The sequence below is a fragment of the Haliotis asinina genome, chromosome 16 (assembly GCF_037392515.1).
Source record: "Haliotis asinina isolate JCU_RB_2024 chromosome 16, JCU_Hal_asi_v2, whole genome shotgun sequence".
Taxonomy (NCBI): Eukaryota; Metazoa; Mollusca; class Gastropoda; order Lepetellida; family Haliotidae; genus Haliotis; species Haliotis asinina.
Window position 1 is genome coordinate 48,374,930 of NC_090295.1, and position 20,058 is coordinate 48,394,987.

At 40.8% G+C, this 20,058-nt stretch overlaps 2 protein-coding genes across 2 annotated transcripts; both read left to right on the plus strand.

The window, feature by feature from the left end:
- The first annotated feature begins 3 nt into the window (after positions 1–3).
- On the plus strand, positions 4–1,620 carry LOC137267845 (acetylcholine receptor subunit alpha-like). The gene is made up of 2 exons (XM_067802273.1): positions 4–7; positions 446–1,620. The coding sequence occupies exons 1-2, from the start codon at positions 4–6 to the stop codon at positions 1,618–1,620; spliced, it is 1,179 nt and encodes a 392-aa protein (XP_067658374.1).
- Positions 1,621–10,827: 9,207 nt separating this feature from the next.
- LOC137267538 (uncharacterized) lies at positions 10,828–13,344 on the plus strand. The gene is made up of 5 exons (XM_067802017.1): positions 10,828–11,143; positions 11,495–11,558; positions 12,002–12,110; positions 12,533–12,706; positions 13,243–13,344. The coding sequence occupies exons 1-5, from the start codon at positions 10,828–10,830 to the stop codon at positions 13,342–13,344; spliced, it is 765 nt and encodes a 254-aa protein (XP_067658118.1).
- Positions 13,345–20,058: the final 6,714 nt, after the last annotated feature.

Genomic DNA, 20,058 nt, shown 5'->3' on the forward strand with positions numbered 1-20,058 from the left:
CTTATGGGTAAATACATTGGTATTTGATGTAATTGGCGCCGAATGAATGCCATTCCGATACCCTGACACGTACTCATATCAGGTGTTAGCTCCTGTGCTTCGGAATTCTGGACAGAAGCTCTATATATACTCGATCAATTGACTCTGTGTGACATCAATCTGTTGTAGATTAGTAGCTGACTCGTCTCTCCTTGGTTGTCATTATGTCTGTTGAGCTGAAGGTAAAACCTTACAATTGGGAAAAATGTCAGTAATTGACCTATACTTACACAATATTGAGTAGCTATGTTGTTAGTATTGATAAGCTGTTGGTGAAACGGACACATTCGTATCAATGCATTGGTGTACATGTATATTTGAGCTACATTTTAGTGTGGCTGCTGACACAGAAGACACTATCCTTCTGTGCCGTGAATATGCAAACACCGGATGACAAGGTATTGAGCTTTAACTCTGTGTCTAAGTATGTGTGCTGCATATGGACTTCAGCTTGGATCTGATCATGGTCCTCTGTACAGATTGTATAACGACCTTCTGGAGCACTACAAGCCGTACATCCGACACAGGAAGAATCCCAATGAGACGGTAGAGGTTGTGTTTTCCTATAGCATGGCATCAGTGGAAGCTTTGGAGGAAACTACCCAGACAGTTGATTCATCTGGATTCTTAACACTTCAGTGGACAGATGACCTGTTGACCTGGAACTCAAATGAGTATGGCGGTATAGATTATATAAATATACCCATGGAGAAACTGTGGTTTCCGGACTTGAGTTTGACAAATGGATTGGATGACCTGTCTTTGATATTGCCCATCGGGGAAAAGGCAAGAGTGATCAGCAATGGAAGTATCACGTGGTTTAGAGATTTGAAGAAACGTACAAAATGTTCTTTAGACATGTGGCATTTCCCTTTTGACACGCAGACTTGCAGTATCAATCTCATTCAGTGGGTCACAGACATAAGGCAAGTCAATATGAGTGCAGGTATAGTTGTGATTGAATCCTCACTGTTTCAACGAAATGGAGAATGGGAAATCACTGGAAAATCCAAGGACACCTTTCTTCATACATATAGTGATCATATAATTCAGACGGAGATTGAGTTCACGTTCATCTTCAAAAGGAAATATCTGTACTACATCATCACCAACATTCTTCCTGTCATGTTTCTTTCCGTCCTTAACCTCGGTGTGTTTCTACTTCCGCCTGAATCTGGGGAGAAGGTATCACTGTGCATTACCATAGTTCTGTCGTACGCAGTGTTCTTGTCTGTCATTGGTGGAAGTCTACCGGGAGTGTCAGATACTGTGAGCATCTTCAGCATCTATCTTTTGACAATGATGTTCCTTAAAGTCGCAACAACGTTAGTGACGGTTTTAGGGCTTAATCTGTACCATGGATTCACGGAGCAAAAAGTTTCGTGTGCTACCGAACAACAGGAGATTCACTGTTTAAACACCTTTCGTGAACACGATTCACCCAAGAAAAAAATTCAAGTAAAATTACAGAAGGGAAACAAACAACTTGCAAATCTTCTGACCAAAATATGTTTTGGTGTTATAACTACTCTTACTATCCTTGTGACATGTTTATGTTTTATCCTGCTCGTAAGACAGTAGTATCGAGCAAAACTGGATGGTAGCACCCTTACTGTGAACACCGCCATGCACACAAATACGTGCCAGTGTTACAGGCAGAGTTATTCTTTTCCACACCATTGTACTTGTATTTCAAAGGTTTTCTGTTGACATAAACAGAGGTAGTGCTGCTACTATATTTACAAGGCTGCTTTGAGAGTTCATTCGGAATCCCCCTGCAGGGACCTTATTCTCGAAACGTTCGTAGCCCTAAGAATTCTTAACATTGATCGTAGTCAATGTGTTTGAAAAGTTGGTAGGGTTACGAAGGTTTCGTAACACGGTGAGTTGGAGAATGATCAGTTCAGAAACAACTGCAAGCTCTTTATATATTCCACCCTGGATACTCAGCAGAGACCAGTTTTAGAAACCTACCGGTACCATCCGTTATATTGGTGAATATTATCATCTCCGTTTTGTTTGCCACAATCCTGTTATATATCTCTTTGTCAATATATATGTACTGTCTCTGAATTAGTATTGCAGTTTTAACCCTTGTAATTTCTTCATACTAAATTGTCATTTTAGTTAATTTTGAAATAGAACTGTTCATTGTACAAATGTCTCTGTTGTTTGTTTTAATATTTGACTGATTTGTGGTAAACTATTTGTGCGTGTGTGCACGTACCCATGCGTGTGTGTGTGTGTGTGTGTGTGTGCGTGTGTGTGCGTGTGTGTGTGTATGCGCGCGCGCGTTTCCTCAGCTCACGGTTACGCTTCATTTTGCAATGTTCCTGTGCCGGCAGTTTTGCACTCATGTAAGGGTACTGCAGTTGTAATGGGTGATGGGGTAACCAGGCTAGCTTGTTTCAGTTAATATTCAGTCACTGGCCAAAAGAGAGTTCGCAGCGGTGTGACGTCACGGAATTTCCCGATTTTGTATCTCAGATTTAAAGCTGAATAACTTTATGAAGCGAAATGTTCCGTGCTTTGAAATATAACCCCGACCTCTAAGGACCTGTCGAATTCTAGCGGGAATACTGTCGTGCAGTCTCCTGATGTACGTGTGTGAGAGACCTCTCCATATTTCCCCGACGATCCGATTTAGGTCATCTCTGCTACTGATCTCGTCAACTCGTCTTTTAAGGCAATTTCAGAGTTATATAAAAAAAGGTCTATTACATTCAAGTCTGGACTTTGAACGGCCATGGCAAAGTGCGAATTCCACAAATTTCATCTAGAATGTTAATATTCTTGTTTGTGTTCATATTGCCATCAACAGAAGTGAGTGTCCCAACACCATGATAAGTGATGCAGCCCCAGAACATCGCTGAACATCCAAACGTTCGGGGAGTAATCTCTCATTTTTCTTCCTCCAAACGAGAACTTTCTGATCCTATTCGATCTGCACTTGAGTCTCGTCACTGTAAGTAATTTGTTTCCAGTTATCTCTTCCCCACTGCAGTTTAGTGCAGCACAATCTGAGTCGGCGTTCTCTGTTCATGGGTGTTATGGTGATTTTCTTGGTTTGTAGCCTTGGGCAAACAGTCGCCTCCGAAGAGTTCGAGTAGAAACTGTTTGAGGAATGTGTGCATTTAAACTGTCACCAATGTCCCTCTAACTACTCCGCCGATTCCGGTTGACAAGACGAAATAACTTCCTATCACTACGTCGTGACGATTTTCTGGGCCGACCGCTTCCCGGTCTGTTTTCACATGAACCGGTGTCGCAAAAACGTTGTAGAAATTTCTGAACTGTTCTAGGGATAATTCTGACAATTTCTGCAATTTTATAGCTCGATGCCGCTTGTTGGGATAAAGAAACAATTATTTGTCTCTGGTCGGGTGTCACTTGACGGCCGTGAGTAGGCGTCGTGAAGCAGACGACAATAATTGTAAGCAAAGGGGAAGTAACTGCTGCAACCGGTGGTAGACTGAATTTGGAAGTCGAGAGTTCCTCCAATGTGGAAGACGTCTGCCCATGTGGCGTGTTGACTTCACAGAAATTAAGTGACGTCTCGGTATAATGTTACCGTTGCATGACCTCCCATATATGGAAGGACTTTACCTTCATCAAGGAGTTCTTTGTTTCATGTCTTGCCGCATAAATGACATGCTGAAACATATAATATAGATAGGAACACATTTCGAATTGGCAACGGATACCCCAGTGATCAATGTGTCTAAAACGTCTAATAAGACTACTTGATTCCTCTTCTTAGTTAGTCTTTGTACGACGTGTCAGAACTCCTTCATCAAGGAGATACTTATAGAACAACTCCGTATGTGTATGAATGTACATGGATAACTGTTGAGTTGAGTTGGGTTGGGTTTTACATGAGATCGGCATTATCTGCATACGATGACGTAATCCATGGTCAGTCTTCATTCATAAGTATTTTAAGTACAGACTCCATCTTGAAAACAACATTATACGAAGTCAGTTAGATAGGATTCAATTTGATATCAAATATACCAATGTAAGAATGAAGGCTGTGTGCTGAGATAGAAACATAACACGAAGTCATTTACATAGGGTTAATGTACTATGATATCAATGTAAGGATGAACCCAATGAGATACCTAGTATTACATGTACACTGTAAGACGAAGGAGATACTTATAGAACAACTCCGTATACGGGCCATGTGTTCATGTTCATGTTCACATCTAACTGCCTTTCAAAAACTGTACGCTTTAGTTATTTTTGAACACGATCATACCGTGTCCAAATGAAGTTCTGAACAGTCTATAATGGGTCTTACTCTCATGAAAATATTCTTCCACACAAGTTTTACCTTTACAGGAACCCATGACGTCATCGTTGGATATAATGTCTTCTTCAAAAGGAATGTTCAGGCAACGTTTCCTTAGTTTTCTAAGAGATGGACGTCCTGTCCAGAACTACACCTACTTTATCCTCATTTTGTAAATAGTAAAGTTAGTCACGTTGCCAACTTCTGGAATGTGTTGTTTGTATTGACCCCAAACGTGCTGTGGTCTCTCTGGAGGTCTGTTTTCATGACCCATTTGCAAATATATGCCAGCTATTGATATTTGACGTGTATTGATGTCCCTCCCGTGTGTCCTCAGCGAGTATCTTTGGTGTGTGATAGTGATTTGTTCCAGCATTTCCTCTGCGATCGGCAGTAATGAATATTGATAAGGGAATTTGATCATGGCCACTTTAGACTATAAAGTACACTTTTTGCATGACGCATGCGTCATCGAAATTTACTTTAATAGTTAACGACGAAAGTATACTTTATTTTACTATACAGGATGGTAGAGTGATCTCTAATTCTTAAAGGTCACATGCAACCAAAAAATCAACCATAATTAAAACACAGTTATCACTTGTTCATAATATATAAAATTCATTGGTGATTGTGAGAAAAAAACCCCAAATAAATACAATTACAGGCGTATAATCGCAAATCAAAAGTGCAATATTTTATATTTGAGTTTACCTCCGTCGAAACGGTGCAGCTGCAATACCGAACCCAGTGTGCACTCAGGTGTAACAGCGCCTTCTCATTGGCCACTGGTTCATTTGTCCATACATCTAGCCGGCTCTTTGTTTATTGCGTATACTGCTCTCGTCCTCACGGACAGACTTAACTGTTTTAAGCTCCAACTCTCTACGCATGCGTTATAATCGCAGCGCAGCATTGCTGTTGAACCCGCTTGTTTCCCCAGTGCTGGGGGAATAATTAGTGAACTGTTTGAACACCGATTTCGCAAGCTTTTATTCATTAGAGGCTGAATTGCCATTTTTGCTGATTTGTTTCGGTAAGTGCATACCGAAAGGTATCAGAATCTGCAAAGTTGTATTTTACGTTGCATGTGGCCTTTAATTATCAACATATCTGCCAATGTACTATCATTATGTATGTATTTAACATCCACTAATATAATCAATGTACCATGCACTGTCCTTGTACTCTACATGAACTCCTGTCTGTCTGTTCCGGGGTAAAGTCCACAAACAGCCAACGTTTAGTGAGTAATGGCAATGATGAGGAGCGCATCACATGTCCTCAGTCCCTATAATCGGAGACGACAAAATTTAAACGGACATTAAATATCAACGACAATAACATGCAAGAATCTTTGTCATGAAAATTAGTGGGGACAATTTAGAGCATGTCCTGCCCTGGAGGTAGCACTACCACTCAGTACCACTACCGTGACACAAAAGTTAGAAGAAACAGCTGAATTACATGTAGGGTTTTACAGCAGGGACTTAGTTTCAGCTTTGTCAGTGAGTGAGTTTTAGTTCGCGAAACGCTTAGCAATTTCCAGCTACGTGGCGGCTGTCTGTCAATAAGTAAGTCTGGACCAGACAATCCAGTGATTAATGAGAATCGATCTACAAAAATAGGATACGATGACGTGTCAACCATGTCAGCGAGAATTATTATCCGACTCCGTTAGTCGGCTCTTACCACAATCATGGGATGCTGAGGACCAATTCTAATCCTGGGCATGGCACCTGGACATAACACCAGACATTTCCTTATATCTTGCATGATCTGTCTAGAGTGTAGAGGGAACCTGACCGCTCGATCCCGTTAGTCGCCTCTTGCGAATGGCATGGGCTACTGTAGATCAATTCTGAACGGGATCTTCACGTGCCCAGCTTCGTCGGAGATACTGGATAGGTGTTGGTACAACTGCCTACTAGGAATTTATGGAGGGTGTGGTAAAGTCCTCAGTAGGTTATCAACACAACAGGGGTGGAAGGGTAGCTCAGTGGTTAAGGTGTTCACGTGTTCGATTCCCTAAATAGGTACAATGTGTGAAGCTGATTTCTCGTGTCAACTGCGTGATATTGCCGGAATGTTGCCGAAATATCAACCCACTCACCAACTCAAGATTAAAGTACAAGTGAAAATGTTCGAATATGTTTTATATGTATCACAACCGGTATGTCATTAAAAGATAGACTGCACTTTTACGATCTGACTTGTAGGTTCTTGTAGGTAGATTTTGCACGCGACAGACACACGTGCATTTGTGCGGGGTGTGTTATCACGTTCCCAGACTCAGATCGATCTTTCATTTAAAAGATTGTCAGCAGTAAGATCAATACACAATAGAACTGACGTTTGAAGTGTATTTAAGACACAAACCTATCTCAAGGGAGTCATAGTTATACAACGGTTCCTCAGTTTGAATGCCTACTTGAAGTAAAAGCACAAAAGAAATAGAACGCATCCTCGTCTATGCCACGTGATCGCTACACGTGCCACATGCACACGAAATATCCTTTCCGGATGATTGTCCGGGAGCAAACAGGTGGAGCCAGAGAGAGGATGATGACATAGCAGCACCGCCACTTATTGCTTGAAAACCGTGAGGAGTCAATAATTTAGATTCGTCAGGTGCGCGGCGAGTTGCATTGAACAAGGTTTGCATGTGAGGTAAAATTTAGTTACGAACTGCTGACGCCAGTGAAGTCTTCAAGCCAGATGTACGAGGGATCATTACAACTTCGTCGACTTTAGATTTTTTCTGCACTTTTTGTCAATTGTATTCATTGTATAGATCGTTGTAAGGATCACTTTCCCCAGTATATACTACTACACTTTCATTTCCAAGATTGTCTAAAGGTCCTTTTAACCACGCGTTCCGGGTCGGAAACGCCTCCAATCATTTAATTAGCCTTGTTGATCAGGTGACATTTCTCTCTATAAGACTTGGATTATTCAAAATGAACTTTCAGCCAATGATCCTCAATCCCTTTGTATTTTGACGGTTCCAAATGACCAATGAACATAATTGTAGCAAATTCGGTGTCACATTGCCATGTGTGTAATCCGACATAATTGTTACTGTGGAAATCGTGTATTCTGTTAATCTCTAATTTAAACGCATTACTGATCACAACTGTTATTAAACTGATACACTTTCAATTCAAAACAATTTTACGCTTAACAGAGAACACTTGTACTAGTACTAATTTAGGGCTCGAACTGTTCGAACTGCAGAATGGGAAACTCATATCATTTTAGTAGCACTCATTCGCTTTTGCTGGAAATGTCGACTGGTTTCCAAGAGTCGGTTCGAGAGGTTTTCTCAGTAACAGTACCAAGAGTGCCTAGCGTACATGTCCAGACATTCCAGTTACTGACATCATTCACATTACACGAACCTGTGAACACATGGATGTGAACGGGTAATGCATATGAACAAAACGTATCTGCGCGTCTGGGTCGATGTGACATTTTGAAGGGCTGCTCTATAATACAATGAGAGTATCAATGCAAGTTGGTCAAACTAGCGATTTAGGTTTCGGAAATATTTATGGAAGTTATAGACACTGGAATGGTAAAAACATGCATGACCATTTTAATATTATTTTAAACAACTCGTCAGATTTGGTCTACTTGTACTTAAAATTCCAGATTTATTCACAGTCGTTAGTTCAATTACATTTTAGAAATGTCGGGTGGTTAAATTCTCCTCTGATATTTTCGGACGTCAAAGTAAACGTACAGTTTATAACACACGGGATACGGTTTGACCGAAGAGAACATATACTCATCTTTAGTGCATCAAATCAAGAACCATGCATGTGTTTAGCAGCGAATGTTCACAAAATGTACATACTTTTTTACCTCTGGTATCTATAACACAAACACACACTGAGGAGTATTCCTATAAATAGATACAGTGAGATACCGCTGTGACAAGTTGCTGTCTGTCCAACAGAGGCTCACTAAATATAACATCTATAGTACTAGTTGTAGGTTTGTAGTATATACCAAGGGAGGGGGGGATCACTCTCATCAGACTTCCTGTTTAATGCCATGTACTCCTAGCACCGGCCACTGTTAAGCTCTGTCTTTGTAACTTCATTACAGGTACGGTCGTCTCAAGGTATATGTCCCATTTTATATACATGTATTATTGTTTCGTAGACTGTAAACTACTGCTGTATGGAACTCAAAGAGAACACTTATTTAGTTCGATGTAACCGTTGTTCGTTATAAGGATTTCGCCAAAATGTACAGTGAATGACGTAATTGAGAGATATTTTAACAGTTGGGAAGGTGAAGGGATAGTCTACGTGTTTATTGTAATGGATTTGAGGTTTGATAGCGGTGTGAGAACCTTCACATTACAGTAGAGTAGTTAAATATCCGTACAAACTTGTTTCCTTCGAACGGTAAATGGACGGGATCAATAGCAACTCGATATATCCGTCCGTTCCTGTATGAACGTAGTTTATAATTACTGTAATTTCCGGTTTTATCGAGCTTTGGATACGTCGTAATTATGTAGTCCATTCAAATACAATCTGTCGATCCAGTGTATGATTTTGAATGTACTCTGGACCCAACTTTTGTGGAAGATCTGTATCAGTCGTTTAATCTTCTGTGAAAACCCATAAGATCTATCTTTCTTCATGAGAATTTACATATATTTTTCATTATTATCCCTGGAGACCGCACACAATACGTTGTGCCCATTGTACATATCGTGAAAAAGACACACATCACACATCATACTGCCCGTTTCAGGTGCCACAGATGGCAGATGACTGTCCATCATCAGCAACCAAACCAATGCTCTGGTATATATATCGAGGGAAACAAATAAGGGAGCACCACTTCATGGCAGTGTTCCTCTACTACTTCTCAGATTTCCTCCCGCTATTCAAAAGTGGTGATGTAAACTGTAAAATAGTAAAGGAACACTCGAATTTTCACGTCCTGCTTTAAATGTTTCTCTCAGTATACCCGTATATCACTCACTTGATATGAGAAAGAAAATACTGTATATCTCAAACAAATCCTCCACGCATACCTTCCCGGTAAACAGATCTACGCACCTGAGATGCGATAACACCCAGCAAGTCAGTTATCAAAGTCCACCTTTTCAGTTGATTTTTCACTTGTACAGTTGTGTAAATCATGTTACTTCGTCAACTTACTTCCATATTTTCATGATTGTTTGCACACAAGTGGTAATTCACAGATTTTTGTTGATAGTATATATGGTTACATGGAAACTTGATTTCTCCACCAACTTTGGGGAACCAATTTCAAACCTTATGCAGATGAATTGCACGAGGATCATGCATCAAATTGCTGAAAAGCACGTGCAGATATTGTGCATGATGAACAGCTGAATTTGTATAAATGTTTAATTTTTAACGAAATCACAATTTTTTACTGATTTGTATCATTTATTCAACTCATGACAGTAATCTTTTCAACGCTATGAATTTGTTTTACAATACATCCGTTCATGTGCAAGCAGTACATTTAAACAGCTTGGAATATTTTGAAAAAATCGTTGCCTGAAGTCAGTGGCTATTATTACACTTGTGAGTCTAAACGTTTGAAAGGAAGTACATGTATATATACTCAACTATATCAATGTCTTGCTGCAGTATAGCTTGGCCGTACCTGTACCTGATTTGTGATAGGGCCTAGAAAACATGGAAAGAGCATTGGCAATTTATGGAATGTCAATATAATTAATGTGTCATATTTGAAATGTCGTCAAATGATATTTGTGAGGCTTAGGCCCAGGCATGTCGTTACATTGATGAGATAGACACTTGTGATGCGAATGCACTCCGTTGACCGGTGTTGAACGATTTTGCCTTTGTTTTTATTCCATGTCCTGAAACATTTGTAAGCACAGCATGTGAGTTGAAGCAGCATGAAATGTATGCAAATATATTTCTGTAATGTCACGCGTACGAATAAACAAATCTAACCAGAGACTTTAGTGCGTTTTATCTTTTTCAAAACAATCACGAATTTACAGTCATGGAAAGGAAAGGCAAACGTTCGTGGACATGTAGCTAAAATTCTTATAGAAGTCTGGCTTAAAAGGTTTGCTTTTTACAGGAATACACATGTATTGACACATTATCAGAAGACCTTGCACCAGAACATTAAACAACCCAAGGGTCCCTGGTGGAACGGCCATTAAATACATTCATCAATAGACCGGACCGGGGAATTATTCGTCTAAATATGAAGGCAGTGAGGCAACAATTCATCCGACGCCATGAACACATGGACATGAATATTATAGCACTAGTGGAGCCTGGTGTTTTGTTCTGGGCTTAACACAGGATGAACACCCCCAGGAAAACTTACACATTGTCGTCATAGCTGTTGTGATTGCTCATTGGAGGTTGTTGAGAGCCTGATATTCCAACATCTCCCAAAACTCATATCACTTGCATTCATACTGAGCTGGTGTTTCTGTCAGGGAGATGATCATGGCATTACTTGAGCTCCTGCGCCGCGCCCAAATAGTCATGACATTAGTCAATGTCGTCGTAGCGTCTCTGTGTGAACCAACAGCACTGGTGTTTGCACCGTTGTCTGACTACGAAGATAAAAGGCCGACAAAAGGTATCAAAGTCCAGCCACAGGCGACCAACCGTTTGATGTGTCTCTTCGCCTGTTTCGGGGTCAACTACACACGTTCTGTTTTCTACACTCAATCCACAAGCACCTGCTACTGTTGTAACGAACCTCCATTGTCCCTGGATCTAGAAGATGGAACAGGAACTAAATGTCTGCAAAACGCCGGTGAGTGGACCACAGACGATCGTTTGCGTCAATTTCGTAGATGGATTTGTGTTATAACGAAAGCAATAGTGTTGACAATTACTGAAAAATATCAAAATATAAGGAATAAAACACAATCAAAACAACATTTAAAAAAAACAAAAGTGAAGACAGTGTTTATTCAGCTGAAACCCTTTTGCGGGAGTATTTCGTTGAATGCCACCTTTCAACGCAAAGAGGTGTCACATTCTTCATTCAATTGTTTCCCGAAACTGTTTCCTGATAAAATGAAAGAGGTTTTTAAGGTACGAGTACTAACTAAAATACCGTAAGATTCTACATCATTTAATGAAAGCAATCATTCATTTTCAGGTTATGTTGAAACCTGGATGACAACGGTGATTGGTGTGTCGTCACAATACCATGACACTGATCCGTATGTAAATATTTAATTGTTTTCGCTCCGAAATACCATGTGTATAACACTAAGGGACGCCTCTAAACAGAGGCCCGTGAACATCGGGGTTAGAATTTATCTATAGCAATCCATGCTTGTCGTTAAGCGACTAACAAAATCTGGTTGTCAGACTCTCTAAATTGGTTGACATGTCATCGTATCCCAATAACCAATAGATTGGCTGGTCCACACTTATTCACAGACCGCCTCCGTAGAGCTGGAATATTGCTGAGTGCGGCGCCAACAACAACCAAACCCTGCTCAACAGCAACAACGTAACGTTCAACATGAACTGTCCAGACTGACTGATTATTAAAAAAACAAACACTTAATCAGTATTGATCAAATATGGAATACTTTTCCAAACATATCCAGAAAGTCCAAGACAAATCTTTATGACGTAAAGGACGCGGTCATTTCAGACGTTTCCTAGCAACACAGATGCTTGGGCCTTCTGATGTCTACCCAAATTATGGCGATATAGAGGGGACATGGTGTGCCAATTTCATTGATGATAAACAGTGGATAGAGGTGAGAATTTGATTTTAGTTTTGATATACCCAGTGTTGTCTCAGTTACGGAATTTGAATAAACTTTCCCGCTCTGGACTACCGCATAACATTGACAACTTTCCTCTCTGTGGACTCTCGATTCCCGTATAACACTGACTAACTTTGCAGTTACTGGATTCCCTCAGAACACTGACCAAACTTATTCTCTGTGGATTCTTGTATAACATTGACCATCTTTGCCACTATCTGAATTCTCGGAACTAACTGTTGATCACTTTTGTCTAATCCATGTATGGCACCGACAATGAAATGATCACAGGTTGTTAAACAACTCAATTACATAATAAAACCTTCCTCATGTAGAATTGGTAAAGAATGCTTTTAAAAACGCATTGACCACCCCAACCGGTTCTTGAAATGACAGTATCCTATTCCGTTCAGGTGGGTATCTCGGAGCCAATGTTCGTAGATCAAGTGTACATTTACGAAACCTTCCATGCTGGCGGCCTTCGGAACATGTCTGTGCGTGATACGTCCAACAACTGGCACCTGGTCTGGACAACACCACAAATTACGGACATCACACAGAGCAGGATCTTTTCACCAGAGTTCCAGGTTGAAGCTACTTATATGGCTTATAATGAAAGACAGATGTTCAAAAAAACACCACTGCGATCTAACCTTGAATGATTCCTAATTAGACTTGGCCATCAGCCACCCATTGCTTGCCGTAACAGGCGACAGACGGGATCAGGTGCTTGGACTTGCTGACTGTGTTGGCACGTGTCATCGTATCCAGGTACTGTGTAGATCGATGTTCATGACGTTGATCACTAAATTGTCTGGTCCAGATTCTGGTCCACCGTCATGTAGCTGGAATATTGTTGATTGTGGTGATAAAACCAGGCAACCAACTAAGCAACCAAGCGACCAACAACCAACCAACAAACGGATAGTAGAAAGAAGAGAGCACTGAAATTTGGACATAAAATCTTCGGGATTGAAGACTTTGATGAGTAAACACCTCTTTAATGGTGATAATAACTTTATATTAGATTTGACAATATTCCCGATGTGTCAGAAGTGTATTCGTTTATTGATATTATAGTAATTTGAATGAAATGTTTCAAAAATATATTTGTACATTTCAGTCACCCTCATTCAAAGTGACTGGGTTCCGTCTTCATGTTGACATGACTGTGGCCGGTGGCTGGGTGCAGCTGGACGCGATGCTTGCAGTGGGTCGGAAATAATGCACACTGAGAGACCCTAGCATCCCCAGAAGTGTGGAAACGACATTATTTGTGTCAAACCAAAATGACAAAATGCATCAGTAAATAACCGCTGAAGTGATAACCGACCGTGCAGGTTTTCAGTAATGAAGGCCACACAAATCACAATAGTGTTGTAATAGTGTAGTAATATCTGTCACAGTAGTGTTGTAACATTTGTTAGTTTTGTAAAGAAGAAATCGTTATTTACATGTTTTGTAGCTTGTGTTAAAGGCCAACATATATTTGATAGATATGTACTTGAAACAAAACACTTTTAGAAGGTTGTCACCGTCCAAGTACAGCAATGAAACATTTCCCTCTAGAGGAAATTGAGAACTCAGCAAGACACATCTTTAGTTAATCCACTGACGCTGAAGGTTATGTCAAATGATGCTACAATGGATATTGTAACAATGTGAATTTCTTTTTTGAACAATCTGAAGTACGTTACCAGACCTGTTTGTCTGTAGTAACCGTGCGCATGTAACTGAAACTTCAGGCCTTCTTTAAAAATAAACGTTTTTAATTGAATAGCACGTTTATGTAATATGTAGATCTGAGAGCAAGAACTGCAGCACCAATAGTTTCCAGTTGAACGAGTTGGTGAACAATGGCAGGTATGCTTTCCCATCTCTTGATGCTGCATAGATGAGTGAGTATGGACTCACTTCACGAAATACAAACTGGACTTCGCACATTGTATCCATGTGGGAAATCGAACCAAGATCTTCGAATTCAGGTGAATGGTCTTTAACCACTCAGCTACCCACCGCCCGACAAAACACGCGAACGTGCTGCACCGGTCTGTCATGAGACACCTGTCTGTAATGTATTTTGCTCTCGGAATCTGCCATACTGTCGCGTCGAAATCTGATACGCGTTTCTGAACAGACCCCAGAACAAATTGAGTATAAACCGTTATCTGATACTTTGCTTTAGTGAAAACGAGTAAAGTGTGCCTTTCATATTGAAATAACGTGTTTAGGAACATGAACACCTAACATTATCTTTGCTGACATTTTTGCTTGCAAAGAAACATGTTCCCGTGTTCTGTTTACGCATAGCAATATCAGTCACCAAACAGAATGAAGAGAGAGTAGAATGCATGTTATGATGTACAAGTACGAGACATATGCCACGGTTAACAGGTGAACAGACAGATGAGGTCGACATACAATGCTATTGCCAACGTCCTCGGATGCCACCAGGTTACGATCATGAGACGTCTCCAGTGCTACAGAGAGACTGGGTTCACCGTAGACAGACCCCGAAGTGGACGTCCACACATCACAATGCAGCAGAAACTTTCATCCTCCCTTAAGTAGATTTCAAGATAGTCGAAGAAAGTCATTAAGGAAGGAGCGTAACGTTTCTTTTGACCTTTAGTATATATATAATTCTGCTCACTCACCGCACATGCATGGACACAAGGACTGTACAGGTTAGTACCTAGTGACACGGCATTGGTTTTCAGCCACCTTTTCAGTCTGCTTGTACCCTGTGATAAACTAGTGTCCAAAAGAAACGATACCACTTTTTTGCAACGACACAAAATGAAAACAGAACAATAGACACGGTTAAGATTGGTGTTATTCTTTTGATAAATATCTGTACAAGAATTCATTTCAGTCACATTTGAACACTGTATTGGACAAGACTTTAAAGATAGGTGGGGTCGAAAAATGAACCTTCCCTTAGAGCACTAATCATAGAAACAATATAAAATGTCAACTGAAACGTCTCAAGTCAAGTCTATTCGGATATATAGACCGTCAGCCTCAATACTAGCCAGAACACGCCTGCAGACTGATGACGTCAAACGTCTGATGGCGTTGAGAGTGATGCGTCGCCATTCCTCGAGAAGATATCGTTCCAAGTCCTGAACGTTGACTGGAGGCACTGTGTCAATCTTGCTGTGAAGTGGCCTTGCATTGTCCTGTTTGGAAAATGATTCCACGAGTTTGTTGCTGAAGATACGTCATCACAACAGGTCGTAAGATGTCATCACGATAACGTTGCGCATTCATATTTACACGAATTAGGACAAGCCTTGTCTTGACGTCACCACATATGCCACCCCAAAACCATTGATCCTCCACCTCCAAATGGCCGGACTTGATGAACACAGTTAGGTGCCAAACGTTCACCAACTCTTCGGTAAACAAGCTGCCGTCCATCGTTTCTGACGATGAGGAATCTGCTTTCATCCGAGAACAGAACACGTGCTCAGTCACGACGTTGCCAGCGTCGGACTCGCCTGGCCCACATCAGTCTGTCATGCCGATGTCGAGGTGTAAGGAGCGGTCCGCAGTAGGGATGACGGAGCCGGATACCATACTGACGTAGACTCCTGTAGACAGTCTGTCGACTGATCCGGTGACCCAGTGCTGTAGCCACCGTGGACGTCGCCGTTGCGGTGCTGTTCCTCGGGTGAACTATCCGGATGTAACTATCTTCACCGATTGTGGTTACTCGTGGTCTTCCACTCCTGGGCCGGTCTGACGTGTGACCTGTCTGTCGTGGCCGCTGCATCAATCCGGTGATGGTGATGCGTGCGCAGCCCATCCTTCTGGCGACGTCGACGTGTGTCGCGCCTTGTTGGATCATTCCAACGGCTCTCTCTCTCTATGGCTGTCAAACGTGGCATGTCTTGTGTTCTTTTTGTTGCTGTGACATCAACGGGTAGACCCACCCGTTTTATACAGTTGTTATGCACGTGCAGAACATGCTAGAGCGAGAAAAGTCACTTTCACGAAATTTACGTTTTCAGTGGTACGAAGTGGTAAAGTGTTCCTGGTATTTTCCATCAAATGCGCTTTGTTTGGGATATGCAATACGGATTGGCACGTTTTTGTACAAAGAAAATCACTTAGTAATAAACTAATTTGCAAAAAGTTGGTATCGTTTCTTTTGGACACTAGTCTATAACTGTGATTTAAATGTGAAATCATTTGATACATGTAAAGTAGCTTCAAATAAAGGTGGAGACAAGCATACATATGAAAGTTGTATGAAGAAGATATCATTATTTACATGTTTTGTAGCATGTGTTGAAGGAGGCAGCTGGAGTTAAAGCGGGGCATACATACAATTGATAGCCTGGCATAAAGGCGAACTCAGTGGATGCATGTAAGATAACTTGATTTAAAGGTATATCTCTATATGTTTGATGAAGTTTTTGGGCTGGGATAGAGGGGAAGTCAGGTATGGTAGGGTCAGACTAATGAAACGACAACCTAACTGATACTTCCTTGTTATATATGGTCCCTTTGATGACACGTCAATGGTCATATGTTTACTGCTTTGAAACAATAGCGAAGTATTGATCTAACGCTGAGACTCACCAACAACATGTTAGGCTATTCAGATTTTCAGCTTTAGAATCCAGTACACCCAGGACCCGAATGTACATCTGGGATCACTGAATATGGTATTCAATGTTTTCTGCTTTGGTGATTGAACTGAAAACAGTGGCCTATTTACGAGCGATACAAAGGTACTTGTTAATTATTCTGAAAACGTTTGTAGCTGTACGTACTTCTTACGCCCATTCTTTACACACTGGTTACGATCAAAGTTAAGAATTCTTGGGGCTACGAACGTTTCGAGAATAATGGCCCAGGTTGTTAATTCAATATTTAGAAGAACGCTGCTTGGACAGCATACAATCCATGTACGTAATATAATTATCATCATGGCTGATAGTGTTTTTCATGGCTGTGTTTGTCTGTCTGGGTAGAACAGAGCGACATGCTACCTTCATGACAGCGGTTTGTAAATAAGCATGTCTGGATCGAACAATCCGGTGACTGACATTATAAGTTTCGATCTTCGCAAACGGGGATACGATAACAGGCACGGACCAAATCAGCGAACTTGACCACCTAGTCCATATTAGCCATACGACACCCATGGACTGCTGAAAAGCAAGTGTAACCCGGATGTTCGTGGGTTTGACGCATTAACAAGTACGCCCCAAGAAAACCCTCAGCGACACCTTGTTATAAGTATACGGATATTCAGTATATCGTGAGAGAGACAAGATCCAGGTTGAAATTGATCTCCACCAACCCATGCTTGTTGTGAGAGGCGACCAACAGGTTTGGGTTAAAATATTTAAAATTGTTCAAACATATATTTGTAAATCAAAAAGATTTTCCTAATTATTGTAACTGTTCCATTCTTTCCCATCTTTCTGTTGGTGTCTGTCTATCTTGTATAATGAATGTAAATAATGTTCTGTAAATACTACGGAGAGGGTGTTCTAAGTTGTATAACTTGTATGCAATCCCTTTCTCATGAAAAACTATGTTTAAAACAAACATGTTTGGGTGGTCAGACTCGCTGACTTGGTTGTCACATCATCGTATTCCAGTTGCGCAGGTCGATTCTCATGATGTTGGTGTCTGGATTGTCTGGTCCAGACTCGATCATTTACAGACATATAACTTGAATTCTCCTCAGTAAGGCATCACACAACAAACAAACTAATCATTCATGGTAAATGTATAAATCTGTGCGGAACATAATACGGTTTATAAGTGATTTCAAAATAGTACAAAAAATGAAAAATAATATAAATAGCATAAAAATCCGCATCATTGTAGAAAATATAGTCAATATAATATCCAGCCATTGATGTGAACACTTAGAGTCACCTTTCTGGTTGTAACGATTATTCTGCTCACGATAGCAGTCAACCGATGTCTTCTTGAAATTCAGTCTGCTGTTTAAAAACACATTTGAGTTTCTTGAGTATCGACAACCAGATAATGTAATTTACGCTGCTACCATCGCGTTGCGGTCACGTTACGTCTGAAAACGTCGTTTCAGGCATTCAGGCAGCAGCTGTAAAACTGATTGTTTTCACGTGATGGCCGATCGAATTCCTATTAGTAAATTGACTAATGTATTTCAACCAATCAACGTTGTAGTTAAACGAATATTGTATTTCTTAGCCAATCGGAGACTATCGGTATTCACCAGTTTCACTATACAAGGAGGTAGGAATATTTACTTCACCGCATATTGTACCTCCCTTAAATACTGAAACATCTGTCTGACAGGCTCGAGGCATCCTCCCTACACCTTTTAAGGTAAGTTCACTTGTACCAAATCTGATAACTTTAGAATAGCTCTAGAAATATTGCAACAATTTTAGTCTTGATAACTTTTGAGATAGCATTGAACATTTCCTTTGGCCAAGAGTGAGAAGAGAGTCATACTCTATTTTCTGAAGTTATTCGATCATAAAATCGATTTGAACATGGGAACGTCATGGCACGGCTTAAACAAATGCACGTGATTCTGTCACGTGCGACCTTTTGAAACTACAAGCCAGATCGTCACTGAGTTCTAAAGGCATTCATCTGCCTATAATGATTTCCTCTTGTGATACATATGAAAAACTGTTCCTATAGTTTTACTTGGATTTTCATCGTGTTGAGTGAGTGAGTGAATTTACTTTTATGACGCTTATAGCAATATTCCACCGATATCACGGTGGAAAACACCAGAAACCCATTTCTCCATACATTGTACCCATATGAGGAATGGAACCCGTGTTTTCTTCGTGAGCGAACGCTTTAACCACTATGCTACTTTGTACATCACTCATATGTTGAGAAACAAGAAATGTTTTAATCAAAGGCAAATGTAATATATATGACTTATCTGTCCAACGACCTTTGATATATATTGATGCATGAATGAGTTTAGTTTTATGCCGCACTCAGCAATATTCCTGCTATAAGGTGGCGGTCTTCAAATAATCGAGCCTGGACCAGACAATCCAGTGATCAACAGCATAAGCATCGATCTGCACAATTGGGTTGCGATGCCACGTGTCAGCCTAGTGGGCGAGCTTGACCACCCAAACCTGTTAGTCGCCTCATACGACCAGCATGGGTTAGTGAAGATCGGTTGCTAACCGGCGAAACGCATCAGCTGTTTGCTGTCCCCGGGATGTTACGAAAAACATGTGATATAGTCCAGGAAAGCCAATCATCCATCAATACACTCCTTTGATGTATATGAGCCTTGTATATTTCCTCGCCTTTTCCCCCGTATCAACATAAATCACTGACAGTACAAGTTTTATGTAATGACAGCACACGTGGTTAATGACGTCCACGACAATACCCACTGCATATTCTCAAGCTGATTTATCTGGCTGTACCTTGTTAGTCTACCATGTATTTAAAACATCTGCAGGGACTGTGGCTTAGCCTAGTGGTAAAAGCGAGCGCCGAAGGCCCGGGTTCGATTCCCATGGATGCAATTGCAATGTGTTAAGTCCATTTTTACTAAAAGCGGCGTAAACCTAATCCCACGTACTCGTGTAGATGTGTGCAATGTCAGTCACCTCATTGTCTGGTCATGACAATTATTTACACATCTTGTACACATGGGTACATTGTGTGAAGCCTATTTCTAGTGGCAATACCCCGTCCCCGTCACACCCACTCAATAAGGCGATATTGATTGAATATTGCTAAAATCGCCGGAAAACCCAACTCACTCACCAATGTACATGCGCACTTTCAGACACAGTGAACCAGCTAGTGCTCAGATGAAGACTGCTATCAGTATTCGTGGCTGTATCTGGAGTTTGATGTACCTGTGGTTGTGTCCGGGTGTGATGTATCTTAGTCTGTATCCGGGTATATGGTGCCCGAGTACAGTCACGGGTTC